This window comes from Ochotona princeps, chromosome 13, assembly GCF_030435755.1.
Source record: "Ochotona princeps isolate mOchPri1 chromosome 13, mOchPri1.hap1, whole genome shotgun sequence".
NCBI lineage: Eukaryota > Metazoa > Chordata > Mammalia > Lagomorpha > Ochotonidae > Ochotona > Ochotona princeps.
The window spans coordinates 43068104-43080892 of NC_080844.1; the positions used below are offsets into that span (position 1 = coordinate 43068104).

At 44.3% G+C, this 12789-nt stretch overlaps 1 protein-coding gene across 6 annotated transcripts in view; it reads left to right on the forward strand.

Annotated features, from left to right (window-relative positions):
• The first annotated feature begins 396 nt into the window (after window positions 1-396).
• LCOR (ligand dependent nuclear receptor corepressor) overlaps window positions 397-12789 on the forward strand; it is a 93511-nt gene continuing 81118 nt past the window's right edge. Inside the window, exons 1-2 of one of the 6 annotated variants that reach the window (XM_058671632.1) lie at window positions 414-539; window positions 1506-1579. Coding sequence is in view for 3 of the 6 variants with exons in the window: in XM_058671630.1 (XP_058527613.1) it covers window positions 447-543 (97 nt within the window). In the remaining 3 variants the exon portion in view is untranslated. The other 5 variants (XM_058671634.1, XM_058671633.1, XM_058671630.1 and 2 more) reach the window with 5 other exon arrangements.

A 12789-nucleotide genomic window follows, 5' to 3' on the forward strand; every position in this document is an offset into this window, starting at 1 on the left:
TTGCAACAGTTGGCGTCGAGCGATAGGTACGTTGGGAGTGATAAGTGGGCCTGGCTTTGAAAAAAAAAAGACGCAGAAAAGAAACACAAAAAGCCCCAGGGAAGGAAGGGGTAACCATGGCCTTGGGGGACTTGGCGAGGGCGGCGCGGGGCTGAGCCCCGGCCGTGGGAAGGCGCCCGCCCAGGCAGTCTGAGGCGGCGGCGGTCAAGCAGCGCAGCCACCGCGGCCCGGCGGGCGGCGCCACGGTGCGTGCAGGCCGGCGGCGCGCGGACCCACGCCGCCCCAGAGCCACGCCGGGGCCACGGCGAGGTGAGGCCGGCCCTGCCCCCGCGCCGCCCCCGGCGGGAGGCGCGACGCCCAGGCCGCGGGTGCGTGCGCGGCCCCGGGCGACGCGGCTGGGCGTGCGCGGAGCCGCGGCGGAGGCAGGGCCGGGCGGGCGGCAGAAGATGGCGAGGGTGTGTAGGCGGCAGCAATGCTCAGTTGAGAGACGCGGCTTTCGGCAAGAACTGGACTCGTGGCGCCACAAGCTCGTTCACTGTGTAGGTGAGACTCTCCGCCGGGCCGCCGCCGGGCCCCGAGGCCGCCCCGCCGCCCACTGCCCCCCCCCCGGACGAGGGAGGGAGCCGGGGGCAGAGGCGATCGCCACTCCGGCCCGCCCGCCCTCTCGGGCTCCGGCGCCCCCTCCCCCACCCCCCGGAGTGCGAGCGCGCGCGACCCCTGGGCGGGCGCTCCTCCCGCGGCCCGGGCGCGCGCGCCGGCCCCTCCCCTCCGCGCGCCTCCCCGGGGCGGGCTCGCGGGCGGGAGCGCGTGCCCCTCCCCCTCCCCCTCCCGCGCAGCCCGGCGCTCCCCTCCGCTCCCCTCCCCCCTACGCGCCGGGCGCCCGGTCGCCGCCGGCCCATTGTGGAGACTCGCCCCGCGGTGTCGCCGCCGCCGGCAGCTGCGGCTGGACGAGGGGTGGCCGCGAGGGCCGGGGGTCCAGAGGCGAGGACCCACCCCACACCCCCGCTGACCTCGTCCGTGCGCCCCTCCCCCACGCGCGGCCGCGCGTGCCCCCCCCTCCGTCCCCGCGTGCACGCGCGGCTGGCGGCGGGCGGGCGCCCGGCGCTCGGGCGTGTGCGAGGCGTGAGGTGGAGATGGGGGCGGAGGGAGCCGGAGCTGTCACAGGCCCCGGGTCCGTCTGACCGAGCCCAGTGGGGTGTCATGGCCGCGGGGGGCAGCAGCGGCGGCGGCGGCCGGGCAGGGAGTTCTGGACGCACGGGTTGGTGTGTGCGTATTTGTGTTCGGTGTGTGCGGCGCGGCGCGGCGGCGGGGGGTGTGGGACCGGCCGGACCGAGGAGTCCCGGCGAGGGTGGCTCTCGAACGCTTGCCCGGGATTGGCCGGAGCCGCCGCCTCGCGGATTGCCTCGTCCGTCCGGGTGTTCTGGGGGCCATCGGGCGCCGCGGGAGGGAGGGCGGCCGAGCTGCGCCTCTCACGCTGTGTGTTTTGTCTGTTTTTCTCTCCCAAGGTCCCGTTTCCCTCTGTGCGGCGGCCGGCGGGACCATAAGGGCTTAACTCATATATTTAACCCCCTTCCAAAAAGTAAGTGGCCCGTGTGGGTGTCTCCGCCCCGCCCGCCGCCCCCAGCCCCGGCCCATCCCTGTGTCTGCCTCTCGCGTGTCCTCTAGCATTGTTATTTCTCGGTCTTTGCTCCGCTGCCGATGTTTGGGGGAGATGACCTCTCGCCGTCCGTGGTCCTCCACGCCCAGTCCTCCGGGAGGCCCAGAATTCCGGGACCCCCAGCCCCCGCCGCATATTCTTGGGAACCAGGTCTTCCCCAGCAGAATCTAGGAGATGGTACCGTTCGCTTGGGCCCCTCGTCCCCCTCCTCCCCGACTGGGTTTCGTTGGAAGGAATTATGCAAATCCTGCTTTCTGGTGTCCATTCAGCGGCAATTTCATGCGGTGAGAAGTTCTCTTTGTTGTGCGAGGGGGCGAACAGACACTGACTTAATAGACATATCTGTTGGGGGGAAGGGTGGAGGGGTTGTGGGGAGGCTCAGTTTGGAAGAATTACAGCACTTGGTTAGCTGCACGTCTTTGTGTTGGACTCCTCTGGCTTGACAGGAGGGTCTGCCCTTTACAATGTCCCACGAGGGATGTTTTCTGTAATAGATGGAAAAACAAAACAAACTTTAAACAAGTGAAAAATAAGGTAACCTTTACCTAGAACCACGTAAGCCTCTCCAGTTCTGTGGTATTCATCAAAATGTGCTAGGTGAGTTTTGTGAAGAATTTAGACCATAATATCAAAATCAACACTCCCAATAGGCAACAATGCTTTAAGGTGTCGTCGGAAAGCACTTTGGTTGTCCAGTAAAAGCATGGATTGGTATAATTTGTCCTGTGATTGCATTCTAAAATTCTGTCAGCCCAAGCCTAGCTTCTTTTTCCTCCAGCAAACGGCCTTTTTGGCTGTCAGTTATCCATAATTCTGCTTGTTTTATTTTTTCAAACCTGTCGTACGTTGGCTGAAATATTTTCTCGGGTTAAGCCCTTTTTGTGTTAGTAGTAACCATCACATGAGAACACATCTGGGAGGTTTTGAGAACCATAAAGTGAATGTGTTGATAGAATTGTGGGTTAATACAAAACGCAAAATTTTTAGTTGTTGTATTTGGCTACTTGTTTTTAGAAAGTTTTGCAATGGACAAATATAAGCCTGTAGATTTTGAAGTTAATGTTGGTTTATTTCACGTCGTTTTGACAAGTTGTTTGTATTAGTATAATTGTTCGCTTTGAATCTCTGCCTTCTGCCTCAGGCCCCGTTTTTATCAGTTATTGCTAGCTATCTTTAGTGGTCAGTTATTCCTGCTTTAGGGTTTTTGTTTGGTTTTAGTATTATGGCATAAAATATTTCTGTAAGTATCTGTTTGATATTAAGATTTGGGTTTATGTTCTTGAAGGAACATTTTAATCTAGAGATCAGTTTTTTAAGAACATACTTTTAGCTCCAAATTCCCACTTTTGAGATAGTAAAGTCCAAGAGGAATTCAGAGTTCAGAGTTCAAAACAGTGTTTTACCCTGAACAATGTGTATTATCGATAGCCTCCCTGCTAAAATAAATTGTTCTCTTAGTTTTTTTATATGTATGGTTTTGTTCTGTAAGAGGAGATTGTGAATGAAGAACTTCCTATATTCATAAGTGGTCTTCATGAAATCCAAAAGGTGGCTGTGTTGTTTACTGTCCCATGTAGTAATTCCTCTTTCATTTTAAGGAGTGAGATTGGTTCTGAATAGTTAGCCTTTTGTTTGATTTTCTTAGCTGATTTTCTTAAATACTTAAGGGCCATTTAGTTTTTAAAGGATTTTAATTTACAGTAGTTTGGGTTAAAAATAAATTCTCACCTTTTTTTTCTTTTTGAATTCTCACTTTCAAAATCTGATTTCCTCCCCTTTTATTTTAGTGAAGAAAGGGTGGTGCTGATAATAAGAGTTGGTGATTCTGTGGTTGGTTTGGTTCAATCAGAGTTAGTACAAGTTTAGCCGCTTATCCAAAATGCTTGGGGAAACACAAGTGTTTTGGATTTTGGAAACTTTTTGTGGTTTATACTGGTAGAGCATTCTTCATCTGGAGATCCAAAATCTGACCCCTTTTGAGTGTCATGTTTTTGCTGGGCTTTGCAGATTACAGATGCCTGACCTGCAGGGGTTGGACTTTGAATGTGATAAAGATGGGTGTTTGGTGATCAGTTTACTAAGGAGGTCCTTTGGGACCCTGATGAACACCTCCAGGAAGACAGAAGCTCTGCTGTCTGATGGGATGTAACCTCTTGCTGTACTGCTCCTCACCCTGACTGTATTTCTCAAGCAGCTCCCTTCCCAATGTGCAGAAAGCTATAGTACTTTCATTTTTAGTTCTAGCTTATTCACAAAGGACCATAGGATGAGTTTCTATGAGTTACAGAAAGTTATTTCCTATTGCCTTGAGTCTCTCAAATATACTTATAGTTGGAGCAATTCATTTTTTGTCATTATGGGGTTATTATACAGAATGGATTGGAAATTCTTGTGTTGATTATTCAGTGTCTGTGGGGGAAAATGCCACTTTTGAATGTCTGTAGTGCAATTTTAGTAATACGTGCTGTTTTTAGGGACAGAAGGCACTGTTAGATAAATGCTTAATTCATCTAAGTATTTATTGTCTGCTTTGTCCCAGCACCGTGAGCAAGTAAGAATGCTTGGGGAAACTGCCCTAAACTCGAGGAACCGTTTTGTTCTTAGAGAAAATGCAGTGTGTTCGGTGACTATGCAAAGATATGAAGTTCCAGGTGAAGCTCATATTGGGGGTGGATTTTTGCTGAAAACAGGGATTTCATTTGTGAGAGACAGGGTGAGCAAAAAGAAAAAATGGATAACGGTGAATTGTTAAAATTCTAGTCTATGGTAAGGGAAAGGGGCGTATACGTGATAGGGTTTGTAAAGGTAGGTTATAGGACTTTTACTACGTAAGTGGAGAATTTTTGTTAAGCAGCTTTGATTTGCTTGTTTCTTTGGCTTAGAGGGAAAATGTTTCTTTTTAAGTATTTCACTGATTCTAAAACAATACCAAATGCTTTTTAACTGCCCTGACAGAGAAAGGAATATTATCTACAATGGCACTCTAAGTAGGCTCAGTTGAAGGTTACACCTTATTCCTCTGTACAAAACCTGTTTTTGAAATTTTATGAAAAGAATGGCAAAGTAATTCTTAGAATATGCTTAGTATTGGTAAACTTCTGACTGTGTTGGATTTAGTATTTGGAAACAAGATATAGTTAAGTGTGGCAAATAAAGATATAGGTTAGAGAGTAAGATTTTGATTTTGTTTCTTTTTTTGCTGGCATGCAGACTGATTGGACAGAGGAACTTGGTCTGTTTTGATGTCCCGCTGAACCTCTGCATTTTTGCTTCCTTTATGCCTGCCTGTCTGGATCCTTACTTCCTTGCCATCCATCTGCTGTGTAGAATCTGAGTCTGTGATGTTGCATAGATGAGAATAAACAAAGCTGTTGTTTTTTTGTAGCTTGAAGTTAAAAGCTTAACTTCTTAACTGCACAAATTAATCCTAAAGTCTATCTGCAAATATTTTAAGAGATCTTTTTACTATTTCATATTTCATACATTTAGACGTTTCCTTAGAAGTAATTTCAGCAGAATCTTGTTTCATTCACTTATTTTTTGCATTAAGGAATATCGCAAATCCAGTTTTTCATATTTTTTCTTTTTTGAGATATAACTTACAAAACATAAAATCACTCTTCTGAATTTAATTGGTTTACAGTTAATTTGTTCATAAGGTTAAACAAGTATCACTATCCTATTTAAGGCTTGTTTGTTTTATTGGAAAGGCCAATTCACAGAGGAAAGGAGAGACAGAAAGATCTTCCTTCCATCCACTGGTTCACTCCCCAAATGGCCACTGTGACTGGAGCCGAGCTGATCTGAAGCAGGTAGACAGGTGCTTCTTTGGGGCTTCCCACGTGGGTGCAAGTTCCCAAGGTCCTGCGTCATCCACTGTTGCTTTCTCAGGCCACAAACAGGAAATTATTTGGGAATTAAAGCAGTTGGGACACGAATCAGCACCCGTATGGGATGCTGGTATTTAGAGGTTAAGTACTAGCCAGTTGAGTCGTAGCACCAGCTCTGCAAGTATCCTGTTTAATTCTATAACATTTTTTAGAAGAATTATTTTTAATTTAAAGACAGTCACATCATCCATGCATTGGTTCATTCCCTGAATACCCACAACAGCTAAGGGTTAGATCATTGCCAAAGCCAGGAGCCAGAAACTCCATGTAGGTATCCCTTCAGGGTGGCAGGAACCAGATATTTATTTATTTTTTTATTTGTTTACCTATTTATTTATTTAAAACTTGCAATGTTTGTCTCTATTTTGTTCTTTATATTTCGAAAGTGAAAAGAAATAGTGTTGTCAATTTCTTCTTGCTTTTTAAAAATTAGGAACGAAGTATTTAGATGATCATTTGTCTCCCAGGCATCTTAACAAGAAGCTGGATTTAAAGTGCAGAGTAGCTGGGAGTTGAGATGATGTGTGGGATTCCCGAATGGAGTCTTTGTCTGCTGGCACCACAACCCCTGCTCCCAGTAAATTTTTGTTACCCAAATAAGAATTATTTGCAGTTACTTGTTTTCCATTCCTTCCTTGAACCAGCTCCTAGCAGCTACTCACCTGCTTCCTATGTCTGGATTTGTCTGTTCTGGGAATTTTTCTGTAAATAGAATCATAGAATAAGTGGCCTTTTTGTTGTTGTTATTGTATAATAAGTAGCCTTTTGATGTCTTAGTATGTTTTTGTAGTTTTTAATTTTTTCTTTTAGTTTTTCTGAATGGTCACAAGGGCCAGAGCTGAGCCGATGTGAAACCAGAAGCCAGGAGCTTCCTGTAGGGTGCAGGGTCCTGAGACTGGGTCATATTTTACTGCTTTCCCAAGCTATAAACAGGGAACTGGATGGGAAGTGGAGCAGCTGGGACACGAACTGGTGCCCATGTGGGATGCTTCCACTTGTGGGCAAACGACTAACCAGTTGGGCTATCATGCCAGCACCTCATGGTTTTTCTTACATGTTCCATGTGTCAGAATTTTTATCCTGTTTGTGCCTAAGTAATGCATTGTGTGGGCATGCCACATTTTGTTTATCCATTCAGCAATCATTGGACATTTGAATTTCTACTTCCTTGTTACTAATGACTAATGCTGTTGTAAATACATGTTTTTAATTCATTTGAATGTATACCTAGTATGTGATCGTTGTATCATAGGATAACTTTGTGTTTTAACTTTTTGAGGAACTGGCAAAAGCGGTTTTCTGAAGTGGCTGTAGTGTTCCCATCAGCAATGTGTGAGACTTTCGGTTTTCTCACATTGCCAACGTTTTTATTTTTTTAACTATGTCCTTGTGGGTTTGAAGTAGTAATTCATTGTGATTTTTGTATTTTCCCTAATGACTAATGTTGGATCTTTTTATATGTTTTTTGGCTATTTTTGGAGACTTGTCTATACACATGTCTTGTTCATGTTTTAATTGAGCTGCTTTGTTGTTGAGCTGTAAGTGTTTAAATGTTTTGGGTACTAGACCTTTATTAGTATATGCCTCCATTTTTTTTTATTATACCTTCTGCTTGAACACAATTTCGTATTAACAGATAAGCAGATATAATATAACAAGGGCTAAACTACAGGATGCCATTTGAAGAATAATCCCAGTTAAACAGAGTTGTTCAAGAAAGACTTGCCAGGGTTTAGGGAATTTGAGCCATTGCTTGGGACTTACACATCCCACATTGGAGTGCTGACTTGAATTAAGGCTACTGCTCTTCCTAACCAGCTTCTTGCTGCTTGAATGCTTGACCCTTTGTCACCCCTGTGGGAAATCTGTTTGCAATTCCAGGTTTCAGACTTGGACCTGGCCCAGACCTGGCTGTTGTGGGTTCTTAGAGAGATCCAGTTAATGAAAGCATGAGTGTGAACTTTCTCTTCCTCTCAACTAAATAAAAATTTAACTCTATGTGTGTGTTGTTGTTGTATGTATGCTGGAAAGGATGAAGGGATAAGATACTGTAATCCATCCACTGTTTATAGGAATGTAAACTAGTGCAAACATTCTGAAAGACAACATGGAGATTTCTCAGATATTTGAGAACAGATCTACCATGTGACCTAAACATTCCACTCCTGGAAATATGTATAACAGAAATGGAAATCTACATAGGAGAGAGTTACCTATAACCCCATGTTTGTAAGCATTGCATTGCGTACTTGCTAAGATGGAACCAACCCATATACCCATCCAGTGATGACTAGATAAAGAAAATGTGGTGCATGCACACCATGCAATACCACTCAGCCATAAAAAGAATAAAATCTTTATTGTTTGCAACAACATGGACGCAGCTGGAAACCATTATGCTTGGTGAATAAGCAGTCCCCAAAAGACATATATTGTATAGTCTCCCCAAGCTGTGACAACTAATAGACAAACCACAGAGTGTAACCTCTATGAGATTAGCATACAGGGAATTAACTGCTGTGTACAGCAAGAGTCTAAACTCATGAGTAATAGAAGGATTTTCATTTTCATTTACTTTTATTGTATGTAATTTAGGTCTTTAACCCTTTTTTCTCTTTTTTTCTTCTTGCTGTGTCATACTATATCAGAAAGTTAAGCTTGTTGTGTGAAGCAAATGATTATGCTATTGAAATAATTTAGGAAAAGATAGTAAGGGGGAGAGGGATACCTGTGCTGCTGAATATGTATTGTGGAATGTGAAATCTCATTTTATAGAAATGATAAATAAGAATAAGAAAACTTTAAAATTTTCTTAGATATCCTTTTCTAAGAGTTAAAGTTATTAGATATTTGGTGGAACTGTGTAGCAAGACAGGTATATCTTCGTGTATCCAAATCTAAATTCTTGCCTTTTTTTTTAAAGATTAATTTATTTTTTATTGGAAAGTTTGATTTTTCAGAGAGGAGGGACAGAGAGAAAGATCTTCTGTCTGCTGGATCACTGCCCAAGCACAATGGAAAGAGCTGAACTGATCTGAAGTCAGGTTCCAGGAGCTGCTTCTGGGTCTCCCACGTGGGTGCAGGGTCCCAAGGCTTTGGGCTTTCCTCTGCTCTTTCTTGGTGCACAAGCAGGGAGCTGGATGGGAAGTGAAGTAGTCAGGACATAAACCAGTGCCCATATGGGATCCTGGTGCATGCAAGGAAAGGACTATCCACTAGGCTAAAATTTAGGCCCAATACCATATTTTTGAAAGAAAAATATTAACATTTGTTTATTTTTATTGGAAAGGCAGATTTGTAATAAGAAGAGACAAAGATCTTTCATTTCCTGTTTCACTCCCCAAATGGCTGTAGTGGCTGGAATTGAGCTGGTCTGAATCCAGGAGCCAAGAGCCTCCTCTGGGTCTCCCACATGGGTGCAGGGTTCCAAAACTTTGGGCCATCTTTGACTGCTTTCCCAGGCTGCAAGCAGGAAGCTGGAAAGTAAGTGAAGCAACCAGGACATGAACCATCAGCCACATGGGATACTAGGGCTTGCACAAGGTGGTTTTGCCTATTGCCAGCCCTTAAAATGTTTAAATTAAGATTCATTTTATTTCTTTCAAAGACAGAGTGACAATGAGGGGAAGAGACAGAGCTCTTCCATCCTTTCATTCACTCCTCAAATGGCTGCAACAGCTGATCTGGGCTGATCCAAAGTCAGACCCTGAAACTCTTGCCTTGGTCTCATGTTAAGGTAGCAGGGACTCAGGTTTTTGGGCCATTGCTTTCCCACGTGCAGGAAGCTAAATGGGAGTGAAAGCTGCCAAAACAGAAACTGGCACTTTGGTATGGGATGCTGGTGTTGCAAGCATGGCTTAATCTGTTGTGCCACAGCACAGTTATCTACATTGACACTTAAAAAATATTTACTTATGTATTTGAAAGGGAAAGAGAGCTTCCTATCACAGTTTCACTCCCCAAATGCTCAAAATAGCTGAGGCTTGGCTTGCCACAGCACACAGTCAAGGAGCCAACAATCTGACCTGTTAGTTGATGCTTCCCAGGGTGCATGTTAACAGGAAAATTGAATGGAAGTAGAGTGGAGACTTGAACCCAGGTACTTCATTGTGACTGCAGGTGACACAGAGAGCATTTTAGCCGTAGTGCACGAGGTCTGCCTCTGCAAGCATTCATGCTTCCTTGTTTTTCATGTGGTTTTAAAAATTATTCCCAGTTCAAGGGAAAGAAGTTTAAAGAAAATTTTCCAGTGAAGTATCATTTAAGTATGTAAGTTTTTTGCTTTTGTTTTACTAATTCAGTTAGTAATATCTCTTAAAAGCTTTCATGTATGCCAGTCAAGTGGAGAAACAGATTTAGGGAGATTAATGATTTTATTTGTGGTCACTGAGCTGTGAAGTGGTAGACCTTGGATTGAAACACAGAGTCTGATACTCGTATTTTTTAAAGATTTATTTATTTTTATTGGAAAGGCAGATCAGATTTACAGAGGGAAGGAGAAACAGAGAAAGATCTTCCATCCTCTGGTTTACTCCCCCAAATGGCCACAAGGGCCAGAGCTGAGCTAATGAGGAGTCAGGAGCTTTTTTGAGGTGTCGCACGAGAGTGCAGGGTCCTGAGATTTTGGGCCAGCTTCTATCGCTTTTCTAGGCCATAAGCCTGGAATTAATTAGGAAGTGGAGCAGCTGGGACACAAACCAGTACCCATAAGGGATCCTGGTGCTTGCAAGATGAGCGCTTAGCTGTTATATTATCATGCCAGGCCCAGAATCAGATACTTTTTAATCTTAAATTTTATGGACTTTTTTTTTTAAGATCTATTTTTATTGCAAGGTAAAATAAACAGAAAGGAGGAGAAACAGAGAGGAAAATCTTCCATCTGCTGGTTCACTCCCAGAGGTACCACAACAGCTGGAGCTGAGCCAATCAGAAAACAGGAGTCCATAGCCTCTTCCAGATCTCCCACGTAGGTGCAGTGTCCCAAGGTTTTGGGCTTTCCCAGGTCACAAGCAGGGAGCTGGATGTAAAGTGAGGCCACTGGGTTAGAACTGGCACCAATATGGGATCCTGGTGCATTGCAGGACGAGAACTTTAGCTACTAGGCAATCGCACAGGGCCAGGGGCCCTTTTTATAAGGGTTTTTGTTTTGGGGGTTTTTAGGTTATTACCTTTGTTTCCAGTTACTGATTACTTACCACTTTATGTAAATCCAGATTTTGGAATTTTCTTTTTTTTTTTTTTTAAGATTTATTTTGTTTTTATTGGAAAGGCAGATATACAGAGAGGGGGAGAGACATAGGAAGATCTTCCATCCGATGATTCACTCCCCAAGTGACCACAACAACACCCAGTGCTGCGCTGATATGAAGCCAGGAGCCAGGAACTTCCTCCAGGTCTCCCACATGATACAGAGTCCCAAGGCATCGAGCCGCCCTCAACTGCTTTCCCAGGCCGCAAGCAGGGAGCTGGATGGGAAGTGGAGAGGCCAGGATTAGAACCAGCGTCCACATGGGAATTTGGCACGTTCAAGGCGAGGACCCTAGCCACTAGGCCACTGCGCCAGGCCCAGATTTTGGATTTTTTTTTTTTTTTTTTTTTAATTACAGCCAGATACACACAGAGGAGGAGAGACAGAGAGGAAGATCTTCCGTCCAATGATTCACTCCCCAAGTGAGCCGCAACGGGCCGGTGCGCGCCGATCCGAAGCCGGGAACCTGTAACCTCTTCTGGGTCTCCCACGCGGGTGCAGTGTCCCAATGCATTGGGCCGTCCTCGGCTGCTTTCCCAGGCCACAAGCAGGGAGCTGAATGGGAAGTGGAGCTGCCAGGATTAGAACCAGCGCCCATATGGGATCCCGGGGCGTTGAAGGCGAGGACTTCAGCCGCTAGGCCACGCTGCCGGGCCCAAGATTTTGGATTTCGTTACCCATAAGTCTAACCATAAATCACTTTCTATTATCTGGCCTAGCATTGAATGCCTGGTCATGTTTTCAGTAGTTACAGTACTTTTTTTTTCTTTTTCTCTTCTAGAAATTTTTTTGTTTTGTTTTGTCTTGTTTTGTTTGTTTCTTTTTGGTGGTCGTTTAGGCATTTAGAACTAAATAAACTTCTGAAGTGAATGTTTAGCTGCTTTAATGACTGAGCTTGGAGATGAGAGATAGCAAAGCAAGTCCCAGGGCTATTGCTTGTAGGCTTCAAGTTTCTTAAGTGTGGACCAGCAAAGCCCTTACAGTAACATTGCATCGGAGTTTGGTCTTCTGTTCCTTCCCAGAGACCTGGTGATCTGGACTGACGAACAAGAGGAAGCACATTAGGGTCAAGATGCGTGCTGCTGGATGTTGGAACTAGTGCATTTGGCAATGCATGTTTTAATGTGTGATAGAAAGGGAAGTTGCTGAGTAGTGTGTACTTGCTGAGAATTTGCCAAATTTTAAAATGTGGATTTGATTTCTGAGGAAAAATGAATTCTAAAATTTATAACTCATACATCACTGATGGTGTTTCCTTTAGCAGGCAGAGGAACATAATGTAATAAAGGTAATATTGGACAAAGGATGGATATTTCCATCGAAATAAAATCAGAAGCTCCTTACTTTCACTAAGAATTAAAAATGAAAGGAACATAAGTATTTGTATTTTCCTTTGATGGGATGTGGCTTGTTTGAGATTTGACTAATGGACTACTAATCTTATGTGTCAGAGTGTATGAGTTTTAACGTATATGAGTTTTCATTCAGCCAGTAAGGAAGCTGACAGTTTCACTTGTATAAGTGATACTTTAATCATTGATAGGCATTAAGAATCCCATAAATCATTGATAGTCATTACTGAAAACATCTTTGAAATAGTCATTTCCCTATGAATATTTAATGTCTTTTCAAAATGATTTTAATGTATCACCAATGTTCAGATGGTCAGTGCATTAAAATTTTACTTAACATTTATTTGGAACTTCACCATTATCTTTAGTAATTTTATTTTAATGGTACTTTATCTAAATGTAGTTTTTGTTCTTCATTGAGAATTTTGGATAAGAAATATGGAGTCATTTCCAACAACTTGAATTTTGACTGACTTTAAAAGTAAAATAAGAGTGAATGAAGTGAGAAAACCGTTTGCTCTGTAAGCCTTAGTGCAGCAAAGTTCCGTATGTATGTTTACTGAGTACAACTTTTTCCTTTGCAGTACTTGTTATAAAGGCATATCTGGGATTCAGAAATTCAGATGTATCTACTTAAAGCAG